The sequence below is a fragment of the Alligator sinensis genome, unplaced genomic scaffold (assembly GCF_000455745.1).
Source record: "Alligator sinensis unplaced genomic scaffold, ASM45574v1 scaffold1129_1, whole genome shotgun sequence".
NCBI classification, from domain to species: domain Eukaryota; kingdom Metazoa; phylum Chordata; order Crocodylia; family Alligatoridae; genus Alligator; species Alligator sinensis.
In genome coordinates, this window is record NW_005842580.1 from 221,409 (window position 1) to 233,344 (window position 11,936).

At 47.8% G+C, this 11,936-nt stretch overlaps 1 protein-coding gene across 1 annotated transcript in view; it reads left to right on the forward strand.

Moving 5' to 3' along the window:
* The first annotated feature begins 7,746 nt into the window (after nt 1–7,746).
* Nucleotides 7,747–11,936, forward strand: part of SLC2A3 (solute carrier family 2 member 3) — a 13,453-nt gene continuing 9,263 nt past the window's right edge. The window contains exons 1-2 of the mRNA XM_025214394.1: nt 7,747–7,865; nt 11,775–11,867. Of these exons, the coding sequence (XP_025070179.1) occupies nt 7,851–7,865; nt 11,775–11,867 (108 nt within the window). The 5' untranslated portion in view covers nt 7,747–7,850. The remainder of the gene's footprint in view (nt 7,866–11,774; nt 11,868–11,936) is intronic.

Below are 11,936 nucleotides of genomic sequence, written 5' to 3' on the forward strand. Positions count from 1 at the left end.
ATGGCCCCCTCCATGGCAGAGACTTGAGAGTGCCAGTGCCAGAGGCCAACATTTTAAGAAGGATATAAAGCCTGCTGCCATGATATGGGGGCCTTCCCTTGCAGGAACCATTAACCCCATCTGCAATGTGTCTTCTCCCCCAGAGAGCACACCCAAACTGAGACTCTCTTGGTCTCCTCCCAGTGCCATCTCCACAGGGCACCATGTAGCCATATTGGTGGGTGAGGGTTGGGTGCTTAGCATAAATGCCCTTTAAAGGTGGCATTAACCTTGTCCCTTCTCTCCCATGTCTAAGGAGCACTTAGTAGGATGACATCAGCAGAGGATTGATTTGCAGTACTCAGGACTGCCCTCCAATCACCCTGTGTCCAACAGTGCCTGTAGTATTGCCAGGCTTAGCCCACCACAACCAAGGGGCAGTGGAAGAAAAGATCATGGGGGAAGCAGCCCATGTTTTCCTTGCTGGGAGAGAGCTGTACTAAGTTTCAGAGCAGCTTAGCTAGCAAGCCAAGCCCTCTTAAGAAGGGGGTGTGTATATGCTGAAATCCCAGCATCTCTGCCTGATGTCTCAGCTGTAGCTAATTTTAGACTGCAGTGCTGAGGGAATAAGGCTAAGAGGAGGGGAGGGGTGTCAACTAGAGGCTTAGTTTCATTCCCGTGACTCTCACTGCTGGATCATGCATAGGCTTAATAAGACTCTTCCCAGGAAGCCCCAAAATAACCCTGTCTCCTTTCCTCTCTCTAACAGCTGCAAAAAGGCAGTGGGATCCAGGCCAGGTAGAAAAAGACCACATGGTTAGGTGCCTGTGGGTGAGTCTGCATACGCCTGTGTGTCAGGGTGTCTGTGTCTAAATACCTGAGTTTCTGTGTGTGTGTCTGTGTGTGTAATGTAAGCACAAACAGCATTTATGTGCTTAATGACTTTGATTGCACAGTGCTGTGTGTGCATGATAGTGCTGCATATGCATGACATGGTGTTTTGACTGCATAGTGCTGTGTGTGTATGACATGGTAATGGGTGGATGTACATGGTCATGCATGCTGGGGGTAGGGGCACTGAAGGACTTCACGCTGCAGACGTACCCCCCTAGGCTGGCTTGGCCTGGGTGCACATACCCATTGCAGGTACCCACTGGGTGAGCAGGGAGGGTGCCCCCAGAACTCCACAGAGTTCCCAGGCATGAGCAGGGCACTGCTGTGAGAACACTCCTGCCGGCAGATCACCAGCTGGGTGGCTGCGACCTTGTCACTGGCTGGGCTGTAAGAAAGTAGCATCCAGCTCAGCAGATCCCCTTCCGAACAGCATTGCCTTTTTGGCCTCATGCCCTCTGCCTAACACACTGAGACTTCAGGGCTTACAAAGGGAAAGGCTTCCCTCCTTGCCACAAAGGAAGCCATTTCTGACTTGGGGAAAGGCGTCACTCCTTGCCACAAAGGAAGCCATTTCTGACTTTTTTTCCGCTTACAAGAAAATTCTGGTGAAATCAAGAGCAGCATTTAGTGATGAAACAAGTTCCCCAGAAAGACCAGGCCCTTCTGAATCTGGCTCCCCTTTGGTTCAATCAGAGTCCATGTGAACTTCAATTCCTGTTTCCCTCACACCTGCTCCCTAGGGAAATCCTGACTTATGCTAAAAACAGTTCCCCTGCATTGCTTTTATTTTGTTTTGTATTTTTTGACATGGCAGCATTGCAGCTTAGAAACCTGCTGGAAAAAGGCCCTTTTAATGTTATTGCCCGGCACTGTTAATTCTCTCCTGGACTCAAGTGCTTTTAAAATCAAAGACAATTTGCCAGGTTGTTTCTTCCAATGATCCTCAATTCCAATTTGTGGCTCATTGTGCATAAAGCCCGAGACAGAAAGAAACTCAAAACCCCTGCCACAACCTGGTCTGCCAGTGTCCCTCGGCCCTGCCCTGCAGCCCTGCTGCTATTCCAGTCCTGGGCTCCACACACAACTCTGCTGGTGCCCCTCACTCCAGGTCTGCACCTCCCACTCCATTATCCCAGTCCTGAAGACAGGTTTTTGGCATAAAATGCCTCCCATGACTCACCTGTCATCTGCATTTATCATATCCCATGATGTGCACCTCTATGATGCCTTCTCCTGGCACCTTTCCTGCTGGCACACAACTCTTTCTCAGTCACTTTATCTGAAGATGTTCCTTTTCATTGGCCTCTTGTTGCAGCAGATGCGCATTTTGGTACCCAGAAGCCAAGCAGAATGTAGACAGTGGGCTGACCACAACTGCTAGGGCCTGCACTTACCATTTTGAAGGAAAGGAGGGGGAAAAAAAGCAATAAGAAGAAATAGAAAATGAAACAAAAGGAGATGGAGAGAGAAGTGAGCAGGACCTGAGCAAAAAAATCACATGAGAGCAGGAGGGTCACTCCTAAAGATAAAACACTCCTAATGATAAAATCCCCAGGGATCATGCCTAACCCTTTTGGCCTTGGTGTTAAAAGACATGGCAGTTTGTGTTGCAACTGAAAAAGGAGAGAGGGAGGCAGACAGGGACACATGTACATGTACATAGCAGGCGTGATGAGCATGCAGGATTTCTGCTTTCAGGCTTTCCTTTTTTTCTGTCTGCTTCAAGGTCTGGTTGCCAAGCAACAGCAATACGGAAAAAATAGGTTCATGTCCTAGCAGACGACAGGAAGCCTTTTCCCAATTAAACCAGCTGAGTAAATCAAGGCCTAAAGTGGTACTAGTGGAGGTTGAGGGGGGGAAGACGAACTCAGCTGACCTGGGCAGTGTCACGTATCCCTCGTAAGCACAGAGCAGCATTCAGGAAGCAGCCGGTATAAGCATCCTCTGAGCAGCGATGCTTTGCCTGGTGGCATCCTCAGCCCTTACAAGACTTCACAGAGCCTCCCCTCTGTTTGCATGTCAGGAGGTGTTCCTTCCTCATCACAGTGCTGTATATTCAGCGTTAAAAGCACCTGGGGTTTAAAAAATCTGCTAATTCCCTTGGCAAAAGGGGGAGGAGGGGCAGTTTTTCTAAGTGTGCAGCTGCAGAAACTCCAGATTGCATTTCTCAAGCATGCAGGCCCTGTTCCTTATCAGTGACCAGGCCAGGTTCCCACTCTCCTAAGAAACTCCCTATCAGTGCCGTAGCAAGTGGTGCAAGTGTGGCGACTGCCCCAGGCGTCTAAACGAAGGGGGACAACAGGCACGAGGCTTGGGACAGAGCCATGAGTGGCTCTTTGCAGGGGTGCGGGGATGGGGGAAGGGCGGCTCCCACTGCTGCATGCACTCCCAGGCAAGGGGGAAGGGCCTGGATCTGTGCACAGGGCAAAGGTGGGCTGCCACTGCGGGTTTTGCCCTGGGTGCCAAACTTCATTGCTATGGCACTGCTCCCTATTTCCTCTCTTATCTCTCCTTCCGTTTCCTTTACAAGCACCTTTTCTCTCCCAAACTTTTTTCTCTTCCATCCCTTTTCTCTATGCATTTGTCTTTCTCTCCTCTGTTGTCATTCCTCCCCTTCTCTCCACTGACAGAGTCCATTTCTCCTTAATTTCGACTTTATTCGTCCTTTGCCTGTCCCATACATGTTCTTTCCTTCTTTCACACTTTATCGGAGATATATTTTGTACCTCTGGGAGCAGCCTGCAATTGTATTTTAAATTCTTAATGCTTTGCATGTGTATTGCACTTTCAATGAGGTTTAATATACTAGATCTAGTAAAAGTGTTTCAAAAGTCAGAAGGCAGTTGGCTCCAGAATCTGTGCAGCCTATTAGGTACGTAAGTCGACTTAGGCGCCTACGTACAATTCTGTTACACTCTGCGGGAGTCCCTGGAAAAATGTTAATGAAAAGGGTGGGTGGGTCTTCCTTCTGATCTCTGCTTTTTAAGACTTAGTCTTAAGGCTAAGATGACAGTGTGTTACAAAAGTAGCATGTTAATTGTTTTAGGAACTTGAGCAGGGTGGGATAAGATCACATTTGGATGCAAAATAGATGGACTCAAATTTGGCCCTTTCTGTCTTTTCTCTCCTTTGTTTTTTCTTCCTTTTTTTCTCTCTAATGTTCTCTCTTCCTCTCCTTCCCCTGTCTCTCTTTCTTCTCTGCCCTGTCACACTTCTTCTTGGGTGCCTGTACACATGCGGGATGCCTGCACCAATGCGTGTTGGAGCAGACTCGATTAATTAAGTCTGATGGCGCATTCTAATTAGGATGCTTCAGCAGCATCACCATCATGTGTATTCAGCATCCCCACGTTTCAAAATGGCGGCAGGGGCACTTTAACTAAACTTGCTGAATGAGCTTTAATTAAAGCACCCTCGCCGCCATTTTGAAGCATGGGACACTGAATACATGAGACGCTGCAGGCATTTTAATTAGAGTGGCTCCCAAGATTAAAACGCTCCTCTGGTCCCCCACCCTGGAGCATGTATATAGATGCCCATGATCATAGTTTTCCATCGCTTTAATAGTAAAAAGACACCCCTCTCTTCTCTCCCATTCTTTATGTACTTTCTTTTTGTCTTTCTTCTTCATTCCTCTTTTCTGCCCTCTCTTAACACTGCAAATTTTTCACAAAGCTTATACTAATTCCCCATGTCAACAACACTTTCTGTTGGTACGGCTTCAAATACACAAGGGCTTTTGCCTAGGGCTAGTTGGGAATTTTCTGGCAAAATAGCTTTTCAGCATAAGATGTTGACTCATCTGAAGCACCAGGTTTTTGCAGGCATGTACCAACTTGGATGTAGAAGGTAGAACTTCTAGTAAAAGAATAAAGCTCTTCCTAACTCAGTAGTCTTGTGGCCGGGCACTTCCTTGGAATTTAGACAGCCCTAGGTTTAAGTAACTGGCCTAATAAAGGGTATAATTTTGCAAGGTATGGATTTGCACCCGTACTTAAACTACCAACTCTTTTAAACTATGGGACGGCTGAATTAGGATTGTTGTTTGGAACTGGCACTCAAATCAGTGTGGTAGATCTGTTTTCCCCACATCTTTGGGTAAGCTTAGCTTCCAGCTTCAACTCTTAACCTTATGTCTAATTATCATTCCTCTTTACCCTGCAGACCCTGTTAAATCCCTTAATCTCATTTAAGCAACCCCTTAAAGAGCGTGGCTGAATAAACCATGTCACAAGTGGATCTAGTAGTGAGATTCCTATGACAAAATTGTTATTACAGTTACAACTGGGTTTGGAGCTACAAATTTGTATTTAAATCTGAGCCCAGATTTTGGATTCCACAGCATTTACAGGAAGTTGGGGGTGGGGGTGGAAAAGGAGGGCCGGCTCAAGGCAAGGCAGGACTCAGAAATATTAAGAATTAGAAATATTCTTAGCCCATTGTGGAGATTAGTTGCAACATCCAATATCCTGAACTGTGCAGAGCATCTCCAAAATAGTGATTTGACTCCTCCCTCATTATTTTCAGTACTGACGTAAGAGAATGCTGGATTATTTTTGGCAAGTTAAGAAGGGAGAAAAAAATCCTTAACACTGGCAAAGGTAGTCTGCGTGAGCGGGAAATTACTGCGTGAAGAAAATGTGTAATTTCTCCTAATCTTTTTCACAGAGCCAATTTTCTGACTAAAACTACTATTTACACCCAGTATCTGAACGCTCCTGAACTATAGAGAAGTTCAGACTCCAAAACAAACCTTTCATCCTGTGCCCAACTGTAAACCCACAGCACTTTTGGCTCCTCTTTGTCCCTGTGTGACCACTAGGGTTACCATATTTCCAGTTTTAAAAAAGGGCACACCTGTTGGGGGGACACCTCATTCCCAACCCATAGCCCCCTGGTCCTGCCAGTGCCCCTCACTCCCAACCTGCAGCCCCTTGGTTCTGCCAGTGTGCCTCACTCCTGACCCACAGTTCCTTGCCCACCCCTACCCTCCCACTAGCTATGCTGGTGACTCTCAATCCCAACCTGAAGCCTGCTCCTTATAGACTTACCTGCATCCAACTGCCGGGGCACATGCCCTCCCCTGCTCCCACCAGAGGAGTGGAGCAAAATCCCAGACATTGGTTCAGATTTTAAAAAACTGCCCAGACAGAGATGGGAGGACCCAAAAAGGGGACATGTCCAGGAAGACCTGGATGTATGGTAACCCTACTGATCATTCTAAGACAGTCACTGAAATGGGATTAAAAATAGATTCTTTCCAAATCAGATGAGAAAAGTTGATAAGAAACCATAAAATGGTCTTTCTATCAATGAGATGTGATCTCCCTTGCAATCCCCTCCAATTCTGAACTGTTGCCACTTTCTAGAATCAAACCCTTTAGCTGGTTCTGTACCCAACAGGGAATTTACTCCTCAGGGTTTCTGCCTAGGATTAAAAGCCTGGCTCTTTGATTGAGTCAACCATTTTGCTATGGTTTGGCTGATGAAGGGGCTGTAAGGAGGGTGGAGGGTGAGTTTCTCTGGAACTGGAAAGAGCACATAATGATTTGTGGTCAGGAACTGATTCCGGTTGTAGAGGCCGACTTTACACAGCAGAATCACTCAGCATGGAGAGTCTCTAGCTTCATATAGGGGGTGTGCTGTCCAGATGCATCTTTTGAGGTTTCTGTTTCTTTTAGAGGTTCCTGAGCATCTCCCTCACCTCCGAACACAGCGCACCACCATTTCATAAAGAACCTCCCAAACACAGCTAGCTCGTCCTTCTATAGCAGGGCTGGAGTGTTGCATTACTGTGTTGCCACCATTACAGGGCAGCAACAGCACACTATCTCAAGTCACAGCAAGGTAAGTTTAGGTTGGATATTAGGACAAAATTTCTCACTAGGAGGGTGGCGAAGCACTGGAATAAGTTGTCTAGAGAGATGGTGGAATCGCCATCCTTGGAGGTTTTTATGGTTCAGCTTGACAAAGCCCTAGCTGGAGTGATCTAGTTGGGGATGGTCCTGCTTTGAGCAGGGAGTTGGGCTCAATGACCTCCTGAAGTTTCTTCCAACCCAAATTTTCTATGATTATATATATAGATAGATAGATAGATAGATAAATAAAAATTTCACTCCATCAGCAGACACAACACACATGTAGATAGATAGATCAGTGGTCAGCATTGTTTTTGGGTAGTGCCAAAAACACCCACAACCTCAACTTGTAAGATATTGGTGTGCCAAAGGCAGATGGCGAGGGAGCCGTGAGGGGCCTAATCCTGGTTGTGGCAGCACAGCCCCAGCCCCTTTCCTGCCATCCACCCTGAGGCACGCATGCCAAGTCAAATGCCTTTGCATACCATGCTCTGGCACCCATGCTGGGGGTTGCCTATCCCTGAGATAGATAGATAGATAGAGTGAGTGAGTGAGTGAGTGATATCTAGATAGATAGATAGATACAGACACACAGATAGATAGACAGACAGATGAATATTTAGACAGACAGATGGACAGGTGGATGATAAATATTTAGACAGACAGACAGATAGATAGATAGACTCCACCTCCATCATGTGTTTCCAGGGCAGCAACAGCCCTACCAGCTCTTTCCCCCCCCGATCGCCCCCTCTCCTCCCGGCCCTCTCTGCCGGGAAGCGCAGCCCCAGCCCAGGGGAGGCGGAGCTGCCAGACGCTGCCTTGTAAGGGGCGCTGCGCTTGTTTCAATTTCCATCGATGCAAACGTACAATCCTGACATGGGAGGTCACAAGACCTCTGCTTTTTTTTCTCCTCTCAGCATCAGGCGAGACAGGCGGGGGCTCGTCCTTGCCCCGCCCCTTCACCAAAGCCATAAATAGCGGCTTTGAGTCATAAACCTCAGACTAGTGGCATCAATCCCAGGGCGAGTGTGCAGCGAAGACCGACCCAGCCAGCGCAGCGCATCGCGTAGGACCGCGGAGGAGGGGCAGGGAGCAGGCTCGGATCGCTCCAGCACCATGGACCGCCCGAAGGTAAGGGCAGCACGGGGGCCTCCCCCAGCATCTTCTTGCCGCACCTGGTGCAGCCGCGATTGCCTTCAGAGAGCCGAGGAGCAGCCGGACCCCGCGGGGTTTTGCACGCCCAGCCCAGCCCAGCCCAGCCGGCGGGGTTAGTCCGGCCCCGGGGCTGGGGGCGAGGTGCTGAGTGGCCCAGGATGCAGAGGCTTTGCTGTGGTCCGGGGGAAGCTCTTGCACCAAAACCAGCCCCCGCCACATAAGGTGGAGGAAGGCAGTGGGATCGCCATCCTTGGAGGTTTTTTATTTCTAGGCAGACAAAGCCTTGGCTGGGATGATCTAGATGGGGTTGGTCCTGCTTTGAGCAAAGGGTGGGACTAGATGTGACCCCCTTCTCATCCGAATGATGTGCAGGGAGGGGTTTCTGTGGGGTTGTTGCAAGTCATGGCATTTGTTTGCACCTGGTGGGGGCCTGGCTTTCCAGGTTGTCCTTGCTTTGGCATCTTGTTACTTGGCACAAGATGTGCTTTGCTGGCTGAGCAATAGCTGTTTGGGCCGGCGTGGACCGAGATGACGGTGCACTCACGATAATGAAAGGACAGTGGCTCTCACTGGGGTCCCCTCCCCTGATAAAAGCAAGTCATCTTCCAGTCTGAACAGATCAGGGTAGGCAGGATCTCTCCCTTTTTTGCTGCCAGAGGGCTCGTGAGCCTTTGTCAGCATCTCTGTGGACCTGCAACCACACGTGTTGTGTCTGCTGATGATGGAGTGAAATGATTCACAGTGTGTGCTCCGGAGCATTAAAGATAAAGAGGGAGCAAGGAAGAGGCACAGAAAGAGACAGGGAGGGAGGGAGGGAGGGAGGGGATGCAACAGCCAACAGGGCTGTTTGATCCTGATGCTCTTTCAAGGATACCTGGGGGTTATTTTGTGGCATAAATAACCCAGTAGCCATCAGAAGGCACAGCCGGGGCTTTGGATACTGATTCTTAAGGTAGCAGAGGAAAAGGGGAGGGAGGGAGCTGCCAGCCAGCATCTCAGCCAAGGTCATTTAGAGGAGAGTAAAAGAGCTGCCCAGCAACAAGTGGCACTCTTCTGGAATTGTGGGCTGTAAAATGGGAAAGGAGCTGATAGGAAATGGCTCCCTGGATAACCCACATGCAGGTGGACCTTGGTGATGCTGCAGAGGGGCAGGGGTTGTGCTTTGAATTCTCCACCCCAGACACATCCTTAGGGTGTGTGGATCCCACCCTGGTCTTTCTATGTGGGTGCCTTCTGGGGAGGCTCCACTGGGAGTAGGGAATGTACCTTAGCTTGGAGCCCTGCTTACTTCAGGGTATGGGTGGGGCCATGTTGTGTAATGAAATGAGAGATGGGATGTGTATAGACTAGAAAAGGCAGATGACATGGAAAAGGGTGGAGAACACCAGGGAACTGTGCCCACTGTGCTCCCCATTTGTGTGGATAAAGCATGCCCTCCTGTGCTTCAGGTAACAGGAGACCTGAACTGGACAGGGAGGGAACCATGACACAACAAAGCCCTTAGTGTGATTATGGAATGAAAAAATGGGAGGTTTAGACATTGTTTCCAGCCCCATGTACCTTTAAAGATGTGGTATCTTGGTCTGTCTGTTCTCAGTTCCTCGTCTGTAAAATGGAGGTAGTGATAGTTCCTACATCATTGGGGTGGTTGCAAGGTAAAGCAGTTAATACTTGTGAGGCAGCTGTGTCCAAACCAGTGCCATTTGGAGTCTGGTGCAGCATACAAGCTTCTGACCAGCCCTGGACTTGGCCTTCTTAGTCTTTCTATGATAGCGCAGGGGGAACAGCTCTGAATTTGCAGCATTTGCAATCTCAAGGATGACTGAGGCTGGGTATGGAATGGAAGGAGGTACCACAACAGGCCTCCACAGTAGTCCCAGTCATCTGTGGTGAAAGCAGAGCCCGGCAGCTCCCCTTGTCAATATCTTTGGAGGAGTCCCAACCCCTACTGTGTGAGGCAGGAGGGGGTGTTGAGGGTACACCTTCTTACTAGAGCCAACCCTAAGTGCTCAAAAATCCCACATAAGTGCCCCCCGTCTCCCCCCGACAATCACAAGATTGGCTTGAGGAAAACCATATTTTTGCATTTCTGATTTGCTTCTGGACTTTGGGCCTTTACCATTCCCATGGGGCAGGTTTTCAAGCTTTTCTTTGTAGCCTGAGGGCTTGGAAACTCGGTTTATTATTTTATTGAAAATGGAGATTCATTTGACTCCTGTAGAGGAGGCTTGAAGAACAAATACCAAGTATTGTGAGACTCTTAAGTTGGCAGTGATTGCCCTCTGGCCTGCAATACAGAAATCTGCCACCATCAGCGCCCTGGTGCAGGGCAGCTGGGCCCCACATTGGGAAGGATGCAGGTCTTCATGACAGTACAGAGCACCAATCCCTTTGGACTGGATTCCACTCTCATACGGGTGCAACTGAGATGCACTGACACAGATATCCAAGGCTCCAGTCACCTGGCATGGGAAGCTTTATGAAAGATTATACCTTAGTCACATGCCAAGAGGCAAAAATCTACTTCTCATTAAAGAAGATAAGCCAAATATAACAGCCATTCACTAGCATAGCTTCCCAAAGAGACACAGATAGAGGATGGAGGTCAGGGGAAGCACACACAGGAGAGGACTCTTCTTCCTTATATTGGACATCAGTAATACTCTCTGAATCTTAGATAGGTTCCTGATCCCCCAGTCCCTTTTTTGGTCTCAAATGAATTCTTTCTTCAGTGGCTTGTTCAGGTACCCACTGGGTGCTTGTTGCTTCTTTTTCTATGTGTGCATTTGGATGATACTTCCTAACACAGTGTATCCTCCAGACAGACAAGTGTGGCTGCCTTCCTTGGTTTTGTTTAGATATTTTTTTTTTTCTTCTGGGAAGGCCAACCCAGGGAAAAGACCATATCATATGGCTTCTGTGGAGGATTATAGCTGTTATTTCGCAGGTTCCTGGCTGATTCTGCTTTACTTCAGACCCCATGCAATCAGGATGCATGATGCATGGTTTTCGGCAAGAGAATCCAGTTACATGGGCATGGGTCGGTATGCAGAAGGCTTCAAGAGCTAGCATTACCTCCATCATGTTCCCAGCCCCTCTTGGCCTCCAGTGAATAGAAATGGGTGAAATGTAGTGGACTAGTGGTTTATTCACTGAAAAATTCAACTGAGCCTATCTGTAAATTTGTGTCAAATTTGAAAAAGAGCTCTGTCCCCCCAAAAATCGAAAACAAAAAGAATATATTTTTTGAAAAAGTTGAAAATACTTTTGTTTTGACAATTTCCAAATGAACAATTGTATATTGTTTTGAGAAAAGTTTCATTTTATGATTTACCTAAATTATTTTTTAAGAAGAAACCTGACAATGGAATGATTTTGCTTTGGTTTCTCTATCCAGCTTAGCAAACCAAAATTAACTATTCACATACCTCTACAGAGGAATAAGGGATATAGCATATGTCTACACTGAAGCATGCCTGAACAAACTTACCCTAAACAAATTTACCTGGTTTTGGTAACAATAGTAATGAAGACACTGCAAGAGAGACTTCATCAAGGGCATCCCATCCCAGTAGGTACCCTGGGTCCTGGATGGGTTTATACAGCTCCATACTGAACCCTATTATGCTGTGACTGATGTTGTCAATGGCCAGCTAGCTAGGTTAAAGGTAGCTTGGATACATCTACATGGTGCTGGGTAGTCACAACTACTAATTGTAGTGTGGATATCTGAGGCAGATAAAACCATGCCTTCCTGCACACATCTGCAGTCTGTTGGCCTGGTTTAGAAGGAGCTCCAAGCTAGGAGTGCTGTTTGTACAGTTTGTATGGAAAACAGGACTGAATGGGTTAAATTAAAGTTTTCTCTTCTCCCTCTTTCTTCAGATAACAGGATCCCTTATCTATGCTGTTTGCATTGCTGCAATTGGATCGCTCCAGTTTGGCTACAACACTGGAGTCATCAATGCTCCTGAGAAGGTGAGAGAGCGTGAGCCAGCTGGGTTTTTGGGACTTCTGAGTAGACTTACTGCCTCCACAGGAACCGCT